Source organism: Panthera tigris, chromosome C1 (genome assembly GCF_018350195.1).
Source record: "Panthera tigris isolate Pti1 chromosome C1, P.tigris_Pti1_mat1.1, whole genome shotgun sequence".
NCBI classification, from domain to species: Eukaryota; Metazoa; Chordata; class Mammalia; order Carnivora; family Felidae; genus Panthera; species Panthera tigris.
Genome location: NC_056667.1, coordinates 100,297,266 through 100,321,020, shown reverse-complemented (window position 1 = coordinate 100,321,020; position 23,755 = coordinate 100,297,266). Strand labels below are relative to the sequence as shown.

At 40.7% G+C, this 23,755-nt stretch overlaps 1 protein-coding gene across 6 annotated transcripts in view; it reads left to right on the top strand.

The window, feature by feature from the left end:
- SPAG17 (sperm associated antigen 17) overlaps positions 1–23,755 on the top strand; it is a 241,090-nt gene that overhangs the window by 15,791 nt on the left and 201,544 nt on the right. For all 6 annotated transcript variants that reach the window (XM_042993865.1, XM_042993867.1, XM_007075678.3 and 3 more), the window contains exons 2-3: positions 17,036–17,176; positions 17,794–17,877. In XM_042993865.1, coding sequence (XP_042849799.1) covers positions 17,036–17,176; positions 17,794–17,877 — 225 coding nt within the window. The remainder of the gene's footprint in view (positions 1–17,035; positions 17,177–17,793; positions 17,878–23,755) is intronic.

Sequence of the window (23,755 nt, the reverse complement as noted above, 5' to 3'; positions counted from 1 at the left end):
CTATTTAACTCCTCCTTTTTTTTCCAGACAGGAGGAGCAAAGGCCCTTCAATAGACCTGTAGCACGTTGAGCTGATGGTTATGGGAAGCATTACATATAGACACATTCCCTATAGTCGATCACCTAAACTTATGACTGGATTATGTTTTCCTCAAAGCATTCGCTTAGACTTCCCACACTGAATCTCATCTGATATATGTGCTTGCTCAGCTCAGAGACCTTTGTGAAATCTCCCTGCAGTGCTGAGCTATCCCCTCGGCACAGTGTCATTGTCACAATATCTGATAATGACGGCAAGACAGGGTGACAGAGGAAGGCTCACTGTCTGGAAATCAGAACATGCTTCTCTCTCTCTGTGTCAACTTGCCAAGATGTCATAGATTTTTCTTTCCATCTGCAAAATAAAGGAATTAGACTAAATGACGATGAAAGAAGCCACCCAGCATTGGATTGGGATTTTAGATTTCATTGTAATCTAGTTTCATATTTTTAATAAAAGTAGTTAAATAAAACCTGTTCAAGAATGATCCCTAGGGCTCCCCCCCCCCACCCTGTTACTACTACTTCATGCAGAGAAGGGCCTGCTTAAGCCTACCTTTGCTTTTAAGTACTTCCATGGTAACTCAATATTTTCGGGATGAAAACTTGCAAACTGCTTTCTAAGATTACATAAAAGTCTGTTTCCTGGCCTCCCCTCGTCCTCCTGCCTCACAATCATTATTCTTTGTGTTGTTCTTATTGCGTCTTCTACTAAATATGACTAGAGTGTGTGGCCCTGGGGGGACAGGCAATGGCCCAGTTTCTCAGGCAGTGTACATTGAAATAGAAAATGGAGAAGGAACCCCCCCCAAATTATATAAACATCCATGAAAAAAAACATACGATCTCCAGAAATGTACATGACTCCATATATGTACATAATATCTGAGTTTGGGTCAAACTAGTTCAAGGTTAGGAATATTGAGGTCAACCACTTATATCTTCACATCGCATATTTAGAAGGCTGAGCAAGTATAAAAATGGTTTCTTTCTTTACACTTGTTATTGTAATTATAAAGTGAAACATTCAAGAACACCTGTTGTTATTATCTTGCTTAACTTCTTCATTTAGCACTAACCTAGGAAAATGTGGAAAAATGGTTTATTATGACCATATTTTCAACCTTTGCTATGGAAGGAACTATAGACATATTACACAGTATTACTCTTTGTGATAAAGACGACACTTTCGGTCAGAAGGCTGTATGCTTTAAATTATGTTTAAAGTAAGGATGTGGCCTGTTTTTCTCAAGAAGGTTTTTTGCTTAGTGCCTCTGTGCTCAATAATGAACAGTCTTATCTAGAGATCAAAGGTTTTGGTCATGTGGAGCCGAATTTGCAAATGTGAAGTCCATATGGGGAGGAGACCTCTGGCTGTACCCTCATTAACACCATCATCAAAACAGCTGAGGAAGCCAGCTCATCCTCCAAGGCGTGCACTTCACTTTTCCCGTTGCAGCTTTGCTGAAAGATTGCTTGTGGCTTCTTTAGGGTTCTTCCTTTTACTTTATCTGTTGGTTGGCCTCACCACCATGGCTAATTATTATTTTTCTTTTAATGTTTATTTATTTGAGAGAGAGAAAGGGAGGGTGCACACCTGCACCCTTGCACGAGAGCAGGGGAGAGGGAGAGAGAGAGAAACTCAAGCAGGTGCCATGCCATCAGCACAGAGCCCCGACGTGGGGTTCGATCTCACAAACTACGAGATCATGACCTGAGCCAAAAAAAAAGTCGGACACTTAAAATGAACCAAGCAGATGCCCCTCTAATTATATTATAGGAGCCAGTCAGTGTTCCAGCAAAAGGATGGTTAAAAGTTTTCTCTCTCTTTTGAGTTTCAGCTACTAAAAAAAAGTCTTTAAAGTCATCCAGCTTAATTTGGTTGATGAAAATCTTCAGTCAAACAAATAAACATGTAGACACAGAACAATTGTGCTTGACATGTTTTAAATTAATTCAACTGGAAACAGTCTGCACCCTAGCTTGGATTGGAAAAAGTGAGATTAAAACAAAGGCAAGCTAGGCAAAGTGGATGCCTTTCTAGATCTTTCTTATGTTAATCTTTATAGACCTTCCCCACTAGTCAATTCTAAACATTGAAAATGTCAGCTATCCAGCAGGAACTTCTTTACATAATATGCCTTCAGCCCAGGAGTAGCTGAGATGTGGGTAGTCCACAGGGAGACTAGGCCATGATTAAGTGGCCAGCCATTATCTTCCCCAGGTTTGGAGACAGAATTACCCTTTCATTGTCTTCTGAAAGTTTTCCCCATTTTCATTCCTCTGTCCTATTTTGCTATTGACACTTGCCTCCTAATCTTTCTTCCCACCCATCCATCATCTGTTTTAGAGAAGGCAGACAGTGGTCCTTGATACAGAAACATCCCTTCATGGGGAAAATACTTAAAACACTATGAATTTCTGGAGTGTAAGGCCCATCCCAAAACATAACTTTTAAAATGCATTCCAAGGAAAATACAAATAATTTTCTTTTTTTTAATTCCTAGAGTTCTTATACCTCTCCACTAACATGAAGAATTGAGGGTTGTCTGCCTGTGTTTATATCTAATGGGCTTTTCTTTATAAACAAATAGTATGCTATTTACCTGTCATTGACTAAGTCATTCCATTTCAGTAGATTTTAAAATGTTGGACATGGTTTAAGACTGATTACACCAGCTAGTGAATATGGAGTCTGCATTAAATTCCGTTGAAAAACATGTTTCTTCCATGTTAAATTACTGTCCAATGTACTACCTGGAGTATATAAAAAAGGGACGGAGTGCCTGGATGGCTTGGTCAGTTAAGTGTCCAACTCTTGGTTTTGACTCAGGTTGTGATCTGACGGTTTGTGAGTTTGAGCCCGGTGTCAGGTTCCATGCTGATAGCGTCGGCCTGCTTGGGATTCTCTTCTCCCTCTCTTTCTGCCCCCCGCTCACTCATGCATGCTCTCTCTCTCTCAAAATTAAATAAGTAAGTAAACTTAAAAAGAGAGAAAAGAAGAAAGAGGGTGGGTCAGTGGAAAAAGGAACAATGCAGCAATTCTGTTTTACGGGAGCTTACAATCTGAGAATGACAGACACCAGTCCTCCTAAAAGTGTGATCTCTTGGGGCACCTGGGTGACTCAGTCCATTGGGAGTCCGACTTCAGCTCAGGTCATGATCTTGTAGCTTATGAGTTCAAGCCCCGCGTCAGGCTCTGTGGTGACAGCTCAGAGCCTGGAGCCTGTTTCAGATTCTGTGTCTCCCTCTCTCTCTGCCCCTCCCCCATTCACACTCTGTCTCTGTCTCTCTCAAAAATAAATAAACATTAAAAAAAATTAAAAAAAAAAAAAGTGTGATCCCTGGACCAGAAGCCATAGCAATAGTGAGGAACTTACAAGAAATGTAGATTCTCAGGCCCCACCCCATTCTTACTGAATCATAGATTCAGGGTGGAGCCCAGTTATTTGTGCTTTATCAAGCATGTGTCTGAGGCAAACTAATGTTTAAGACATACCCTAATACAGTGATCACAATGTATGTCCCATATTACTAGCATAGTACTGACAGTGAGTTTTTATAGGTAGTCAGAGGACATAGAGATCACTGTTGGGCTGGGAAAAATCAAGCAGGAATTTCAGCTGGAAGGAAGACATTCTGTATAAAAAGACCAGGCTGAGGTGAGCAGAGAACTGGGAAAACATAGAGCATATTTGTGATATACAGTTAGCCATAAACCAGACACTGTGTTAGGTTCTTTACACATATTATCATGGTCAATCCTCACAACAACATATTATTCTTATTTACATGAGAGAGTTGAAGTTCAACATTTTACACAGAGAAATTTACCTGAGCTGTAAGACTTTAGAAAAGTAATAGACAGTATGGTATTAAAAATATCTGAGGAAGGGCAGGTAAAGGGCTTTGAGTTCTACTCCATTAGAGTCCAAGAGTTGACAATTAAAATACCTTCTGTAAATGAAGAGTGAAATGATAAATTTGATGTCTTAGGAAAATGAATAGTTTGGAGATAGAAGAAGCTAGAGGCTTGACTAGACCCTGAGGAAGTTGTTTTCAATGGTCCAGATTCGAGGTAGTTATAAGTTGAGCTAGGAGAATAGTCATGAAAATGAAAAGGAAGGGGCATATTCAAGAAACCCTAGGAAGAAAGTAACTGTGGCTTCCAGCCGAGAGGAGAATGGGAGAGGATTTGAAGTTATGATGACTGGGAGAAATGGAGAGTCTCAGAAATCAACTAATTTAGCAGGATGAACTTGGATGACTTTTACTGTTTGTGATGTGGAAGATTTTGTTTGTTTTGTTTTTAGGCTAGAGAGAGGCAAAGAGCTCAGCTTTTAGATACACTGAGTTTGAGATGATGGTAGAACATCAAAGTAGAAATGTTCATCAGGAAGTCAAACATAGGCTCACAGTCCATGGTTGGAAACATAAACTTAGGGATTGTCAGTAGAGAGGTGCTCCATGGGAGCAGCTAAAATATCCAGTAGAGAGTATGTGCCAGGAGAAGAACAGAAGGTTAAGAACAGAATTCTGTGGAATATCTAAAAGATCCTCATGTATGAAACAGAAAGAAAAGAAAGAGCCTGATGGTCAGAGATGGAACATCCAAAGTAGTAAAGACAGAATGAGGACAGGGTGGAGTCCTGGAAGTTAGATCAGGGAGAAGGGTAAAGTCACCCACATATGGAGATGTGGGGAGAAAAGGGCAAGGCAACTATATTTGGTGATAAGAATATCATTAGTGACCTTCAAGGATGTAATTTCAATAGGGTGAATGGTGGTGGTAATGGTGATCAAGGAGGGAGTTGGAAGCAAGACTATAGAGTTTAAGAACATAGGCTTAAATTATGGAAAGAGCCCAAATGTACAACTGATGAATGGATTAAGAAGATGTAGTGTATACACACACACACACACACACACACACACACACAATGGAATACAGATATCCTATGATATCTGTATACAGATATCCTATGATTTAACTCATATGTGAAATTTGAGAAACTTAACAGATGTTCACAGGGGAAGAGCAGGAAAAATAAGATAAAAATAGAGAGGGAGGCAAACCATAAGAGACTTTTAAATACAAAAGACAAACTGAGGGTTGATGGGGGTGGGGTTGAGGGGTGGGGAAAATGGGTGATGGGCATTGAGGAGGGCACTTATTGGGATGAGCACTGGGTGTTATATGTAAGTGATGAATCACTGGAATCTAGTCCTGAACCCAAGACTACACTGTAGGTTAGCTATCTTGAGAATAATTTTTTTTTTTAAAGAAATGAAAAAAAAAAAAACAACACATGGAGCTTATCAGTATATGGAAGCCTCAAGTGTAGGTCACATGTTCTGGGGAGTTTAATTATGAGGAAAAGGAGATCAGATGGGAATCGGTTAGTGGGAAGACTGGAACTAGGTAAAGATAGTTATCCATGTGAAATGCCATAGAGGGGAAAGGAGAAGAAGGGCTGGAAAACTGGAGAGGGCGAGATGGGACAATTGAAGGAACAAAGTTGTAGACAAGGTCAAAGGAAAGTGAATCATTGGTCTAGAACAGCAGAGGAGGGATTAGAATCTTCCTCAGTCCAAGGAAAAGAGCAAGTTCTTGAGACTCATGAAGAATGCATGGAGATGAAATGTGAACAGGGGAGGAAACACAAGCAGGAAAATTTTGCTTTTCTGAGGCAGTGGAAGTGAGGCCACTGTGTAGAGAGAAAGTGGACAAGCAAGAGACATAGTTGAAGAATTCCTTTCACTATTTCTTTTAAGTGGCATCTGCCCATGAAACTTTGCCTAAGACACAGAGAGAGATGTGGTCTAGTAAAATGCCTATCACCTTACATTGTGACTTTCATATATCTGTCTCCCCTACCAGACTGTGGGGGTCTTTTGAGACCCGAGACTTCGTTTCCGTACTTTTTAAAATCAGACAAGCTCAAAGAATAATATAACAAGCACATTTGTACCATGGAAAATTGTATCATGAAAAATTGACAGTTGCTACTTTGTCTTTCTTTTTTCTTAAGTAAACGCTGAAAAAACCCTGAAAACTTTGTCCTTACCGCCACTCCCTGTTCTATTTCTTTCTCTTTCTTCCCAGAAACAAACTCCAACAAGAATTTAAGGCATATCCTCTCAGCCTATCTATGAACTTCTTTATCTATATCCATGAATGATATATAGTACTGTTCACTGTATGATTACTCTATGTTACTGTATGATGACTATATTTTTTTAATTTCCATATTCTATTTACCAGTTCTGCAATTTGTCTTTTTTTTATTCAGTGTTCATTGTGTTTTGAAGTCAGCCATGTTGAGATATACAGATAGAGTTCATTACCTTTAATTGCTCTTATCCATTTTTGTATCCTCCATTTTTAGAGTAGCACATACAACATAGGTCCCCACTTAGTAAATGTTCATTATTAGTGAATAAATTAGAATGAACAGTATAATAATTAAAAAAAATACTTTGTACAGTGATTTATAGTTATGAAATACTTTCATATATAGTATCTTTTCACTTTTATTTGTGTATTTCCTTCCCAGGCTGATATGGTTTAAGGATAGTAATTATGTCCCATGCCTGTGCATTCTATTCCTAATGCCCATTTTGATGTTTGGCACTTAGTAACTCCTCAGTAAATATTGGTTGAATGAATGAATGACTCTCCACTATAAGTATTATTTTACTAAGGTCCATATTCTGAGTATCTGAGTGTTTTTCCAAGACCATGTGGTTGGAATCAGGACTAATAACCAGGTTTTCTGATACTAAAGCCAGTTCTCTTTTTATTACACCATTGAAAGAGCTATTGTAAGGACTATATTAGGGAATCAATAGGAAAGGAATAATTATAGTGAATTACTGCCCTGATGTAACCAATAAATAGACTCCATGTACCTGTGTAATTGGAGAAAATTAATAACCATATCCAGATCGAGGGCTTGAAATTTATCATAATCATTAACTTGGAATACTTAGTCACATGGTCTTTACACAAGGTTCATATGGTGAAGGAGATATGTGAATTATGAGGGTGGATAGTGTTGCAGGAGTGAAGGAATGAGCAGGAAGCAGTTTCATTCAAATAGAACTGCTCTTGCTAAGGTCACTGGTAACCTTCTAATTGCCTTTGACGATATATACCACTCCTCCCCTGACTTCAGTGACGCCTTCCTTCCTGGCTCTCCTCCACCCCACCTTCTTGTCAGCCTCCTGAGAAACTCTTCCCTAACACAGCAGCAGTGGAGTGGAGATCTCAAGAAAGTCATGAGCATTCTAGAAGAAAGATCCCAAGAACTGCCTCAGACACCCACCCATGCTCTACTCTGCCCACCCGGCAGGACTGGTTGATATTGATGAGTCCTTTTTACCCTTTGCTTGTCAGTTTGGGGGTCTTATCCCAGTGTTCTCACCAGAGACAGATCTCCACCACCTCTGGCCTTCATTGAACAACTCCTGCTTTCTGGGAGGCTGGAGAAGTCAAGGTCACTGCACAATGCCAGCTCTGGAAAGCTGCAAATCCTGACTCCCTTAATGGGCCAGAGAAGTTGAGGTTGTTAAGCAGCCTGAACAAAGGAAAGGTCTTTTAAGGAACTTATTTTGAAATATAAAGATAGTTTGCTTACGTTCAAACTCCTATCTTAGTCATTTTTGTGTAACCATTGCAGTTTCATATATCACAGATGTTTAATCACACTAACAAATGCTTTTTTGGTAGAATTGCTGCTTGTTTCTTGTTGAATTGAGGCAGATCACAGATTCCTGAGCACATTGTTGCTCAAGGGGCACCCTTGAAGCTTTTTTGAGACACCCTCTGGGAGTTTTCAGATTAACCGCATCATTCCCTATAAGCATGGTCAACCTTGGGTATCTAGAAGACCTGGCATTGCCCTAGGACCATCCTTAGATTCTCCTTCCTTCCCACATCATAATTTGGTTGCCGGAATATTGGTGTTTCTTGAATAGTTCATTGAATTTGGAAGAGAATAAGATGGAGTGTTTACAATCAAGATAGTCTGGTATCCTTGTGGTGGTCAGCAGCATCCTTGGGGATCCTGTACTCACTCTAGATGGATGTGGAAATTAAACTCCATCAGTGCTTGTGTAGTAAACAAATAAGTGAGGACACTCGGATTAATTACAGGAAAATGAGTTGTCCGTGACACGTAATGAACTCAGCAGCAGCTATGGGGCACGGATGATGCATTAGGAAGAGTATTGGCTGGTTATTCTTTCCCTCTGAGTAGTCTCAGTGCCAAGGCCATACAAATTTATGGAACATACCCATAACGTTCAGCGGATAAATGGCATTTAAAAAAGAGAAATGAAGATGGGAAAAAACAAAAACCAAAGAAAAAGGCTATGAGAGGGTAATCATGAGCTAATACTGAGTCTTGAACATACATCTTCATTTTTAATGTGGGAGATAGCAACTCAACACTGAAGGGACTTGAGGGAGGGACAAGAGGGTCCCATGTCTGAGGATGGAGTTGATGACAAGTTGTAGCCTTTAATATCTGATGATGAAAAGGGATCTCCTTTCTTTGGGGTGAGTCCCCGATTCCCATTTTACGTTTGTGGCGCAATTAGCAGGACCCCTCTTCCCTTTGCTTGGTCTCCTCCGTTAGAAGAATGCCTCTGATATGTAATATTTGTTTGAAAACCCAAAGAAGCGTGTTTCCTTTTGAGGTTTGCCTTACTTCTTATGTTCTGAAGTTCGTTCTGGACCTCAGATTTTGCTCCGAGCAACAAAACCGGTTGGATTGTACCAACGTAATGGAGCCGTAATTTTAGCCAACTGTTGGGGGTGGGGAGATAGTTAAGGTGTGTCGTAGTTTCTGTGGTTTCTCTGTGGAGTAGAATTCCCTGCAAAGCTTTTCCATGTGGTGTTTTACTAGCTGTCTTAAAACTCTCTGATGCACGGAGCAAAACCGAATTAGGCTCATGTGCTACATCAGTGGGATGGGCCAAGGACTCTGAAAAACGAAAGAAAAACGATCAGACAGCCAACCTCAGAGGCTAAAGCATCCAAAGAAGATCGGCAGGACATAGCCAAATTCAAAACTAAAGAAGCAACCAGCTCTTTGAACCCATTTTTGCCAAAGTTTCTAGGGGAAATAAGAATTATTTAATCTATTAATGTTTTACCTTTGCACGGTACGTTACAGTTTACAAAATGATCCTGGGTGTGTTTGTTCAGAGGAGCCCTGAGAAAAACCTTTGGAAGCTTGTATTATTAGGCTCATCTTTATAAATGAGAAACTGAGGCACAAAGGTAGTTCCAACGTCATTTGTCTAAGAAACCACAGAGGCAGAAGTGAACAACACTTCAAGGCTCTGTGTCTTTGCACCAGAACTTCAATAATTTTAGTTAGTGACCACATCTAATGTTCATGAAGAAGGAAAACCAGCCAGATAGCACGTGCGTGCACAGTAAAGATGGTTCTGGACGGCTGAGCTCTCATCAGTGAACAGAAGACATTACAGTGCTGTCTACCTATCAAAGGAATATATCCTTTCTTTACTTCAAATGCTCCGTGATTCAGAGGCATAGTTCCTTCTGAAGTTCTGAGTGCACCTGATAAAATGCCACATACTTAGCTGTCCTTCCCATTCTAAACATGTGTAAAAATTTCTCCTTACTGTGTGGTTTTGGCTGCTAAGTTCAAGAAACGTTTATTGAATGCTACGATATGCCAGGCCAATGGGCAAAGTAGGAAGTTATCTAGGTGGTATGATTCTAGGGGAGCCTTTTCCACTGGCCCAGACCACTGCTAACATACCCCCGTTAGCAGGGCATCCCTTTGAGTTAGTCCAGGGGTCGCTCAGATTCTTTTTCTGAAAATGCAGATAGCATGGAGAGAAAAAAAACCCAAAAAACTCTAAGATGGTTCCAGTCACTAATGCTGTGGGGTATATTAATTTGTCTAGTTAACAAATCAAGTATTAAGGCCCTGAGCTGAATAGGAGGCGACGTGGATAAATTGCATTCTGCTCAGGAGAAGGGGGTGATGAATTCTAGAAAGCCCTGTAAGGGGCCCTGAGGACCCAGAATATAGCCACAGGCCAGGGACTTGTCTGATCTGGAGAGAGAGGTGCATGAACGCTCTCTATCAAAAATAAACTTTAATCACTTCGTTTTTGTTTTTAAGAACTAGCCCTGCGTGGCATCTGGGCTTCAGGTCTGCGTCCATACAATTAATCAGATTAATATTTGCAATTCACATACCAAACGTGTGATCGTGTTCTTATTTTTTTAAGCCCAGTGAGCGGGTCTCCGTCTCTAATGAGAATTAGTCCGGTGCAGCTGTCTGCCCCAGCCCTCTGTGCGGCTTCCTCCGAGCTCACTGCCTCCTTGGTCACCTCTGCCCTTCTCTCCTGACTCCAGTTGGGGTCTTGCCCAGTTGGGGATGAGTCTGTGTCTCTGCCTGGCCTCTTCCAAGCTCAAAATGATTTCAAGCCCCCTTCTGCCACACTCTCGCGTTTTTTCCCACAGCTCTGCAAAGAACATACCTTTAGAATTTTAAGCATAGTATGTTCGTGACTTTTGCCCTTCCAAGGACCTAAGATGTTTTAGAAGTATATCAGTTAATAAGTTTATCGTTATCAAAGAGAGTTATTCTACAGATTGTCATTCAAATTAAGGTTTTCTTTTTCATGATACAGCTGTTGATATTCTGCTTGATTTTTTTTCTTGATTCACTCATAAGCTCTCCCCGCTGGGAACAACATGTATGGAATAACCATATTTGTTTTAATGGCTACCAAGAACAGAAGCCCCCACCAAAAATAAGATCCATGGTGATGCCTATGATCATTCCTAGGTGCTGTGCTCAGAAGGGCCTTCTGTAGGTTTACTCATTCTGTCTTCACAACAATCCCATGAGGCAAGTACTGTGGTTATCCTCATTTATACTTGAGGCACAGAGAAGTTAAGTAACCTGCCCAGGGACACACAGACGATGCATTAAAATTTGAATCCAAGAAGTCGGCCTCCTGAGCCCAGGCTCCTAATCACTATGCCACGAGGACCTGCACCTCTCCAGGAGGTCACTGAAGTGTGACGGAGTCTCGCTGCCTGTGGGTGAGAGGTGCTCGGGGACCAACCTCCCCTCGACCCCGCCACGGCAGTGGTCCAGTGAGTCAGATGCCTGAGTGGAAAAGTATCCCCGAGGTGGTCGGGAGGAAAGGAGAGCCTCGGGTTGGGTTGGCCCAGCTCTTGCCGTAGTGGCCTCTCTCTCCTCACTCTCGTCTGCTTTTCATAAAGCTCATTTGGGAGGACAGCACTTCAGACTGGGTCACACCAGAAACAGCATGGGCAGACAATATCACTTCACAAAGCACGCGCTGCACAACATGTATGGGGGGGTGGGGAGTGTGACAGATGGAGAGAAACTGCTTGGTCCTCAGTATTTTTCTAGAGACGGTCTTGGCATCTCTATGTCAGTCTTAGACGCATGGGCCTTCCTGGGGCGGGGCCCTGACGTGCTGGTAAATGTTTACCCACCGGTTCTCTAGGGGCAAAGCCCTGATTCACGGCATTTAGCACTGCTGTCGTTTCGATACTCCCACCATGGGGGGATTTCACGTTGTCGCCACAACCTCACCGGGCAGTCGGGAAGAGTGGGGGCAATCGGACCCAGAACACTCCTGCTGAGGGTCAGAAGGTTAGGACGGATGGGGCAGCGATGCCCCATGTGTCAGGTTCGGATTCTGCACATCTGGCCCCTGATACCCTGTGCGGCTTCTGTCTTTCCTCCCTCCCCGCCTCACCCTAATATTCTCTGGCCATAAAATCAGGCTCGTAAGAATTTCATAAGGACCAAGAAAGAGAGTCACAGGACTTGCAGCCTGTAGGCAGTTGGGTGGAGGGCAGGAGGGAGCAGGCCATGGAGGTCCCTCTTGTTGGGTGATGGGAGAAAGCAGAAAAGAGAGGGAGGAGTGGTTTTATAGTACATGCATGTTTGTATGTGAGTCTTTGGCTCTTCCCCTCTTATCTGGAAGAGCTGCCTCCTTCCCCTACCATCTGGTTGCTCGACTGAGCCACTCCCAGGAAACCTGTTTTAGCGGAGGCACAGCTGCAAGGGCCTAACGCCCCAAACTCTTGTCACAGACGCCTGCCATAAACCATGCTGGATCAGATACAGCCTGTTCCCCTCCTAAAAGGCCTCATAGCTGCAGACCGTGTGCGCATCACGGTTTCATGATATGCTACCTTCTAGTGCCTTATGATTTCACAGAGCCAAAGTCTCGCCGTCCAAGCACATTCTCTGTTGCCTTAAAATATTGATCAACAGATATTTATAGAGAGCCCTGCTCTATTTCCCAGTTACTGCTGGGCACCATGAGGTACAAAAGCGATTCAACCTAATTTCTGACCTAAAGAGCTCATGATCCAGTTGAGAACACATGACAGCCACATGAACCAATTCCTAAATAAGGAGCAGCTATAATAGTATGATGACCACGTCAGACTACAGTATTTATCAGAGATTGTGAGGCATCTGTAGTTAGAGAAGAATGTATAATAAGAATTTGTTTAGTAAAGGCAGTCAAAGCGGTGAGGTAACTGCATATCCTGGGAAATTGTATTGTTCTTGTTTGTTAGATAACAGCATGTACCCATTTTTAATCTATATTCCTAACTTTTTTATAATTACAACCCCTTTTTAACACATACGATTGTAGCAGCCGGGTCTATGTAATAAAAATATTTCTTCTGCTGGCCAACAGCCCACATTAACACTCTTTTGCTGATGGAGATCCAAGGCTCCTTTTGAAGGAAAAACCTGGTATGAGAAAGACGTTCACAAATCCCTGTCCCCTGGCAGTAAATCTACTTAACAAGAAGGTCATCTTTTCAGTGGAGTATCGACCTAAAGTACAGGTTTGCTTATCTGGATGGTGTTCAATAGCTCTGAAAATAATTTGACTCCTCAAATGCCTCATCGGTTTTATTCGGGGCTTGTACATCTCCTCCAAATAAAAGTTGTGACAGTTCTTGGTTCATAGAGCTCGTCAGGATCAATCGGTACTAGGTAGCGGACCGTGGGAATCTCATGGCAGGTCTCTGAGGGCAGAAGGCCCCCTGACACAGGCCAGCGAAGGCAGAGGGAGAGACCACGTGTGTTGTGTGGCATTGCCATTCCCCTACCTGATTATTTGTGCTAATAGGAGGAAGCTATCACATTCCCATGGGCCAAAAGCTAGTTTTCACTTGTTTTTGAAAGGGTTTTTGTAACTATCTTAGGAGGTAGGAATGCCGAAGTGAAATCTGGAGAGTTTGCCATATAGGAAAGGCAAGTCGTTATCAATCTACCCTGTGTGTCTGGGACAGTAGGTGCATGTGAGACAGCCAGGGTCGCTGCATTAACGTGAATACTTTGTCGCTTCGGAAGGCTGGGATGTCTGTGTTTGGGTTAAGACGCCCTGCTGCTAAGCTTCAATTAGGTGAGGCTGGTAAAGTAAATAGAAGGTAATGGATTGTGTCCATACATGACTTCATTCCATCCTTGGAATGACTTTATCGATAACTGCTGGAGGGCAAGACTCAGCTGTAGCTGTGTCCAGTATACCTCCAGGCAACAGAGAGCTGACTTTATTTGCTAAGGTGTTTGAGGTGTGCCCAGGCTAAAACCCCGGATCCTTCACCATCGGATACATCCAGTGTAGTTTTTCTAAGACTATGAATGCTTTCTTTGTCTAGGCGTATGCTAAGAGTTACCCCAAACTTCTTGAATTGTGTTAAACAAACCCTCCTACGGTGGCAGTTGGTCAGAACTCACCAGAGTGCGTGCTGTGTGTTCATTTCTCCCCTATGGTCTGTCAACATTTGTTTTCTCTGTACTCAATTTCTCTTGGTGCCCTGTGAACCCAAATTTAAGGACTGTGTTTAACGGCATGTTGGCGGGCGGGGGGGGAATACGGGCGGAGGGGTGTTTTTAATAGCTTTTTACCAAATCTGTGTCCCATTTTTTCCAAAACAATTTCCTATTTCTAAAACTGCTGCCAGTTCATGGAAATTTGTAATCTACAGTTATCCTGAAGTCCCAAGAGAAAGATTCAGAAATGATCTCCACAGAGCATTGTTCATTTAAGGATTCTTCCTAATTAGACCCCAGGGCAATGACTTGCTTTTCATTAGTTGAATATTGTGCATTTCCTGACATGTCGCTGCCCCCTAGTGCAGCACACTAGTGAGTGCATCCTTCTCTGCAGACATTCTTGATTTGCATTATTACTGTCTGATCAGTCCATTTCATGCTTACCTGGGTTCTGGCAATGTGATTAGACACTAATCCATGACTCAGATAAAGTCCTTCATGGGTCCCATTTTTCCAAACAGATCCTATTCCGGGAGCAGGAGTTTGGTGGGCTAGCGAGTGCAGATGAGAAAAATGGAGTTTTAGCTGGACTCTCCAGACGCCTTCCAGTGGAGAGACCGGGCCCAGAATTTTCAGCATAGTGCCATGAATCACAGGAACAGATCTCGTGTTAAGGTGCATCCAGGGCAAAGTAAAGAACACTTGGCTTGGAGAGAGACAAGCTTAGGAAATTTCCTTAACCTCTTTGAGCCTTTGTAAAACTATCATCGATTCAAAAAAAAAAAAAAAAAAAGTAATCTTAAGATGTCTTAAGGATTTACTACATCATCTATTTTTGAAGGTTTTATACACTTTAACATGTGATATAAATCTTCATCTATTATGTTTACTATGAATGAGGTAGCCATTAGGTGCAATTGAAGGATTATGCAAAGGCATTCTGACCCCAAAGGCTTGCTCTCAGAACCGTTTCAAAATGATCACAAAATTGTAAGCCGCGTATGTGGTCTCCGTGCCAAAATGACCTTGAACAAGTTGTTTCACTTCGTTGGGTCTCTGTTTTTCCATCTATAAAGTATTAGTGCACCTATTTAAAGGGATTACTCAGGGATTCAATGAGATAACATATGCCTGGCACATGGCAGATTTCAATAATTGTTAGTTCCTTCCTCCTCCTCCTCCCTTATTTTTTTCTGGTCTGAAATAGTCAACACCTGCCTTTGACACCTGATACTAATGGGTAGATGGTGCCTAGATGGTGTACCGTGATGCCCTCTTTCTGAATTGTCCCCCAAAGAGTGGAGCGGCAGTCCTTCCTTGTCCCCATCAGCTTTCAAATATTGGCGAGGACATCTGCCCTGGGGAGGGGATAAGGTAGAGGTGGTCATTAAAATCTTCAGTGTCAGGAAGTATAACTGACAGGAAGCTGGGGGTATTGCCTGTTCAGGAACCGTGTACTTTCTTGTGAGAATAAAAGAGATTTTCCTTCTTTAATGATTATAGTTGCAGTGTTGACTGACTGGGGGAGCAGACAAGAGATAAGAAAGGCATCCAATGCGGGAAAGGTCATTTGGTGATAGTGGAATTTTTTTTTTTTTTTGTCAAAAGAATACATTATAAATGTCATACCTACTTTGAAAATCAGAATATTAAAAAAAAAAAAAAACACAACAGATGCTCAGTCTTCCTGTGGTGAATTAGCAAACAAATGAAAAAGGTCTTAAACCCAATATAACAGAGGCAAACACATCGAGCCACACCTACAAGTACATATGCACACACACGCACATACTTTGTAGGTAAAATACACATTTTTCTGCTTTCATGTGTGGTTTTTGTTCTGAATGCAACGTTGGTGGGTTTTGTTAGGTAGTTAGTAAGTTTCTGTGGAGAGAAGTAAGAGACCTTTAAGGGTACTGATTATTCGATGCTAAAGAATTTGCACTGAGGTCTTTTCTCCCTCCTAAACCCTAGTTCTGTCATCACCCTGACCATGGACTGGACAGAAACCACAGAGCACCACAGAAAATTATGCAATTCATTAAATTTGTGTAATATCCTTTCACCTCATCGTAGACGTTGTTTTGGAATCCATCAACAAGAAGTTTTACTCTTTTTGAATCAGATTTCTAGAGCAGAGCTAGAGGGACGTTAGGTATTACCCTGTCCGAACTCCTTTATTTTATAAATGGGGGAAGTAAGGCCTAGAGAAGACACGTGGTTAGTGTGCCCCCCTTTATTATTTATCTCTCTTTCCAAATGTCTTTATCAAGTTTGCTTCTTCCATCTCCCCATAGGATTGTGAGTGTGCAAAAGCACTAGACCTGGTGTGCCTGACCTTGACACCCAGCACCGCACAGTGGGTAATTCAGTGAATTCCATTCTTACTCTCCAGCCAGCTGCTTCTTCTCAAGAGAATTTATCATCATAATAGAGAAAGGGATTGCTGAATAAGAATATTGTAACATTTAGTAACATTTCTTTAAATTATTTGATGCAAATTTCATGTCCAAGTGTAATATTTTAGCCTATGTCTGGGAGTGGGGGGAAGTATTCGTTTGTGAATTAGCAATGAGATTCTCGTGTTACATGAGGAGGAAAAGCTGTGTTCTAGTTCCGTGCTTTACCAAAACTTCAGGGATTAAATTTTTACCCCATATAAAAGCCCATTTGGCAACTCATTCAATGTTACCCAATATTCAACAAGAGTTTATTGAGTTCCTACTATGCTCCTAGCACTATTTACAGTCTTAGGATGTATCAGAGAACAAAACAAAGATTTCTGCTTTCAAGATTATTTCTTAATATATATTTGTAACATGAAACGAACTATTTCTTCCTAATACCAAATTACTCTTGGACAGCATTCTTGTGAAAGCATGCCATTTTTAAAACGTTGTCTGCCTTAAAATTAAAGGTCTAGTTTCAAAAGAAAATGGGTTTTTTTGGTCGAGTTACATGAAATTTGGTGCAACACTGCCGCCTTGCGGCCACTTGAGTCAGAAATTTATACACACTACGCTCAACGCTTACCTTTAAGGTAGGGCTTAAAGTGAAAATTACCTTGTTTTTTTGGTGGAAGCCTTAGACACAAAACCTACCCAGGAGTATTTATCATTTAATTCCTTCTGGTTTTTTTTTGTTTTTTTTTTGAACAGAATGATTGGAAGGGCTCCATCGCTTTTGTAGTTGGAAACCGGATTGAGGACGATCTTCCCATTCGAGCATTGACTCTTGCCGTCCAGGTCCCTCAGCGCAAATTCTTCAGTATCGTATCATGGCAAGACATTCTACAGCAGGTACCTGTCCCTTTCACCTCTAAGCCCCTTGAAGACTTTTTTTTTTTTTTTCCTAAAATAACAGAATAAAGTAATAAACTAAATAAGACTTTCCTATTCTTGGGCTGTTGGGTAAATTTGGGTGGATTCTTTTAAACAAAATTTAGCTAGAATCAATGTGAACTGTTTAACCGGGAAGAATTAGTTTAGGCCCATGAATAGTGCCCTTTCTACACACATTCATTTGACCAAACCTCTGTAGCCATCCCAGACTCCCTGCTAGGCTCTTTGAGGAATTATCTATTTAATAAAAGATTGAATAATAAAAGACTAAACTATTTACTGTTGTAGGAAAGTCCATAACAAACCAGAAGAATTAAGTCTACAGAGAAGGCTAGCTGTCAGAGGTCAGAGAGGAATGACAACATAGGAAAGTCCTGGCAGGTGGTGCATATGCCTGTAACTACTAACAGCTTTACCAAAGTGCCTATAAATTTTTTACTTAATTAATGAATATCTCTTCCTTGCTAGGTTTCCCAACCCTTCAAGTCACCTAAGTATTTGAAATTTACATATACCTAACTATTCTTTAAGTGCGCTTCTCTTGTTCGTCATAGATGAATTTGATTTTCTTACAGATCAATGAATCAAATGCCCTTCTTGGAACTACGTCTAAGAAAGCAAAGAAACCTGTAGGCAATAGTGCTCCCTTATATTATGAGGTAGGTGAACATCTTTACTGAAAAGAGTTTTGTAATTTTTAGAAAATGAGAACTGAAGTGGTGATCTGATAGTCACTTTTTAAGAAGTTTTTAATTCATTCTTTGAAAGCAAGTTCTGGGTCCTCATTGGAGCTGCCCGAGGGCAGACACTTAAAAAAAATCTGCCTCCATTCTAACAAAATCCCTCTCTAGGAATAAAATTGTAGATTGTCGACACCATCCCTGCATCCAATTGAAGATTATAAATCAGAAGTTTTTATATTCAAAAGAGTTGGGTCATACTTTTTCATGGTAATTATTAAGTGTGTGATGATATTAAAGGGAGCTGTGTTATTAGTGTATTACAAAGTATTAGTTTCACCAAAGGAACAATGTAAAAATGCCCCAGAAAGTGTTTCCTGTACAAGACAGAGACACAGCTGTTACAATTTTCCATCAGTTTGTGAAATTTGGGCACACTTTCATCCTACTTCAACCAACATGAAATAATGATAATTTTTAGATTAATGGTCCATTCTGTCCCTAGCAGATGCTTAACACAAAAGTCTGGCCTAGGTGACCATTGGGTTTATGCAAAGACTTAGAACTCATGCTCAGTACAAGGGGATTTCCTCTCCTGCTGCCTTGTTAATATCGAACTTACAGCTTACGAGAAGCTATAAAAATCCAGTGATTAATTAGAATATCACTTAAAATTTGTCAGGCACTGTTTTATGGCTCGTCAGACTGAAAGCATAAAGATTTTTGGATCTTTCTAAGACAAACTTGTTTGCACTTTATTTCAGTGATCTAATAAAGTTTTTATGTGTCTCAGGTCTTGGATGATTTCCTAATGGCCGCTTTAGTATTGCCTGAGTACTATCTGAACAAGTTTCATTGGATTTATTTACGCTTGACAGTACGGTGGATTTTACAACATTAACTCTTGCCATCCTACTCTTACTATCACGAAAAACTGATTCTGTGCTGTTGGAGTCAAATAACGCACGTTTCCCCTCCTTTTATGATGCTCTGGATGTGCGTGCTCCAGTGGAAACATTATGTGGTACCTGGATTTAAAATATTGGAAGTTTTCTTCTGAAGTAGCCATAGAAAACCATGTCCAATTCTCAGGCCTGGGACCAATTAGCCCCCAAAGGACTCTTTCTTCTTCAAAGATGCTCAGTAAAAATCAGAGATGATAACAGGCCAGTTTTGATGTCTAATCTGGACAGACATTTTGACTTGGATGTGGGATAGCACAATGTTACAAATCCAGAGTTCAGTTAGAAAGCCATTCCTCTCCAATATGTGCTGTGGCTCTGGGTTGTGAATCCTTCACTCAGGGGAGGTCCATTTCACATCTGGCTCTGCCACATTCTTCCAGTGGAGCATTTGGGCACTAAGCCTCCCACACCCCCACACATACCCTTTTCTGAATGGTTCCAGAAGAAAAGGGAAGGGAGAATGAGCACGACAGAGATTGGCCCTTGGGTATACCAGACATGCATCAACTCCAATTGCTTCAGTAAAAACAGATATAGAACATGAAACAAACTCAGGCTCTTGATCAGCGTCAGCCGAGGACAGAATGCACATCGGGAGAAGAGGGCACATTTCCAATCTCAGTCCCTTCACGCTTAGGACATGTTCAGAAACTCTGTCACTTGGTACCTCACCCCAAGTGAATTGAGAAGCTGCAGGCCGTGTCAACTGAGAACTCCAAGGTAGTTGTGAGCGGTGACCATGAAAGAGGCGCAGAAGCCAAACTCTTTTGGGACTTGTGTTTGAGTCTTATGAGTCTATTTCTGCTTGAAGTCTTGCACAATCTGTAGCAACTAGGACACATGGCACAGGTCAACTCCCCAGGAGCCTCTTTGGGGAGTTTTTTCTCAAAAGAAACTCAGCAATGGGGAAGAAAAGGTCACCTAAGAAAATCACTTATGTGACATGTGATATCCATAGAGTTGTGTCTCCTCCATTTTGGAAGGAGAACTCAAGGTAGACACTATGAAGACCATCCACTTACGTTTACTTCTATTGGTAGGATACCCTCATTGGCCTTAAATCGGAGCCTAGTTGTTCTCACTTTAAACATGGTTCTGACCAGTTTGGCTTTCTGGTTTCCTTGCCTGCAGTCAATTAGGAGCAGCAAATTAAAGTGAAATGTCACCACAGTGCAGTTCATCCATGAGTAGTAAAATAGCGTCAGAACCACATTACATATTTCCAATAACGACTTGCGATGTCTGGGCCAGCAAAGACCACATTCCTAAGTGATTTGCTCAGGCTTTCACTTGGATGGCTTGGTGTTGTGTACACACAGCCTCATTTTGAAATTGTGTAATTTCCCCTGAAACTTTAGAGTTCATCGAGCCATAGTATTGTATATATGAGAGAGTCTTTATTTATAAACCACAGTTCTTTGAAAATGTGCTTAGATTTGTGCTAATGTAATTCCACAGAGACATAGCTACAGCCCATTTGTTCGTTCACCATCTCTTGTCGGAAACCATGTTCTGCTCTATCAGGAACTATTCTAAGGACTCTTCTGGGAATGGGAAAATATTCACCTTTGTGCATAGTCTCAGGGATGTTAGCTATTACTTTATTATAGTAGTAGTATATTATTATTTAATATCATTATTTAATAATGATGATGAAAATGATGATGATCCCATGCATTGGCCTTACATACGAACATACTTTCCAGCTTGTAATCCTATTTGAGGATGCGGACTTCTATGAAAATGGATATACAGATATTGTCTGTATTATATAATGACCAGTTTTACCAAATAGTGGCATTTTACCAAATACCAAACAATTAAAAACTACATTCTTGTTCAACACTAGGAGTTTAAACACTATCTAGACAATGGGTGGTGGGGAGAGATGAATATTATAAAGACTGTAACTTCAAGAAGCTTAAGGATTAGTTATGGGGAAAAGGGGGGAAAATATATCCTAACACACAATAAATGGTCAACAAATGCTTATTAAAAGAGTGAACAATACAGTGCATCGAAGTCCCTGAGAGACAGATGAAGTGTCATGGGCATTCAAAGGAAGATGAGCTTACCATTAGCTACTGTGGGGTGATGGGTGAGATCTAGAGGAGCCCTGTGGAGAAGGTGGCGTTGGGAGGGAAAGCAAGCGTGGCTAATTTTGATCTTGAACATATATTATTCCAATTAACCCATATCACAATTCTAAAAGGAAATGTAAATATCCCCATTTTACAGATGGGGAGATGGAGGCAGAGAGAAGGTAGGAAGTTTACTAATTAGAATAGTGAAGAACTTGAATTTGGCCATAGTTAAGTACATAGCCTCAGGTTGTTCCTCTTTACCACAAACCTGGTACTTTTCCACTGGGCTCAAATCTGTCCACCCTCGGATAGTAGGTCCTGGTGGTCTTGACATAAGTAAAGGCATCGGAGAGGGAGAAGAGTGAATGTGTGATAAATTTGTAATTAGATGGTATAAGATATACTCAGTAGGAAAGGGAAATCCTATACGTATTTGAATTACAACTTTAAAATCCTGAATATGGATATCTATGAGGAAATATTTCAAACACTCCATAGAATCCATGCTTTAAGATACACTCTTGGGCTTAAATTTGTTTACTAAATGTGCACAAATATTTGGCTGCATGTGTCTGTTTTATGGCCCACATAGAGAATCTGACTTGTTCATTTGCAGGTTTATTCAGTCCCGACCAAAACTAAAGAGGAAAATATTAAGGATCATTCAAAGCTAGGTGCAGTGTTCCCTATGAGAGAGATCTATGCATACCTGCAAAGATTCTCCCACCTGCAATTAAATCTGAGACACAGTATGTGTGCATTATAAGAGATGCACAAATTTTGGACTTTGACTTTGTGACTTTGATAAATTAGGAAGAAAAAAACTACCAATTGGACAGGTTTTTTTTTTTTAACTTCTCTGAAATCTGGGTAAACTGTCTTAAAAGTTTTAGATTCCATCCCACGGGTGTCTTTATTTTGTGATGGTGAATATCATACCTTCTACCTAGAAATGAGCGTCCATCCACACATCCAGTGTTTGCCTGCCTGTATGACTTATTTGGAAAAAACAAATGAGGTCACCACAAAATTTTTTAAAAAACACAAAAGTTTGCTGAAACAAAAAAGTATCTATAAAGAATAAAAGTATTTATGGCCTAGTTGGTGATTGGCTTATTTTAAAAATTGATCAATTCTATACAACAAAGATCCTGGACAATTTGCAAGATTATGTAATACAGTGTGATTTTATGAACACAAATAATTATTAGTTTTCCTCTTTACTCCTATCGGTAAAAAAAAATAATAAGACCTTATTTTTTAACTCATAGGTTTTAATTAAAATATTTTTATGGGCTTTTCTATTGGGAGATCATTCTGAGAGATCATTGAATATGGGAAGATTTGTTTCTGATGTTAGATTTGAAAGTAATGAATCAAATGCTGTTAAAAAATATATGGGTTGCAAATTTTATACATAAAGATCTAATTAGTTTCATCACGTTTTTAAGATAGTTTGCTGGTATATTGGATTAGTATCCCCAGATGTAATAATTTCATTTTGTTGGTTCCTATTTCTATGTGTGTAGATATATTCTTCGGCTCTTTCCCGAACGCGTATTCATAATAATTCACAAGTAAGAACACAGACTTAATTATAATCCAGTTGCCTCCCTTGTCCACATTTCTAATAGGAAACTCATTCCTTTGACAGTGCTTCAAATTAACAGTCTATTCAATGGAATTGGAAGCCCTTATTTTTGGGGGGGGGTGGCCCTTGTCAGAATGAAAAATGGAAAACTCATGCTTCAGAGATAGGAGCAAATAATATGTGAAAACATTTAAGAGGTTTGAAGTTATTAAAATGGCAGATCTACTGGGAACAGAAAGCAGTATGTCATGGAAGAAACGAAGGAAAAGGGAGTCAGGAAGCATTCTCTGGCCTTTTCAATCCTGCGTTTTAAAACAAAACAAAAAAATTCAGGAAGAATTGGAAGGTAGCCAACCTAATGCCGTTATTTCACAGAGCTTAGGGATACACCAGGAAATTACAGGCCAGTTAGTTTAACTTCACTTGTAGGGAAAGTATTAAAAACTGCTGCAGGAGATCAAGTAAAAAGATGCTTAGAAAAGCACAGCTTGATTAAGGCAAGCCTGGCCAGCGTGGTTTTCGGAAAGGGAAGGTCATGTCTTAGGAACTTGTTGAAATTCTTTGAAGCTATTATGGCCAGTACAGTCTTCAAAGAATACAGCGAGGCCCAGGATCTGCGTATCTTTTCCGTTCCACGCCAGTCCTTGAGGGACGCTTGCAGAACGTGGCCCACATCAGGGCCTCTGTGCCCCGAGTTTCGAAACCACTATCAAAATAGTAGAAAATAACCTCCGATGGAACATTTTTAAAGCTGGAACCAATTAATACAACCTGATATTTATAAATGTAAAATAAAGACTTGGAACAAAATTTAGGAATATTGAGCTGTAACAAAGAAGTACTACATTGGGACTATAAAAACAATCTGGGGAGTTACTGTGCCAAAATCTGGGCTTTGGAGGCATTTCTCGCCCGAAGAAGGGAAAATGACGAGAAGTCACAGTGCTAGAAATGGTTGTAGGGGAAAGAGTTATGAAGAGTCACAACCAAATGAATTTTGTCAAGATGGGAAAAGGAGCCGTCAAATGTGTTAACAACCCCGGGCCTCTACAGTCCTGGAGAAGGCCAGAGCGGCCCAGTGGAGAAAGTTTAGTTGAGGCTAGTCAGTGAGGGGGTGGAAGTTCATGGCCTCCATTGCCTCAGGAATGGGTTCCTAGGGAGTGAATATATTTGCCTCTCAGATCGGAAACCTGGAGTTCTGTTTTCAAAGAAAAGCA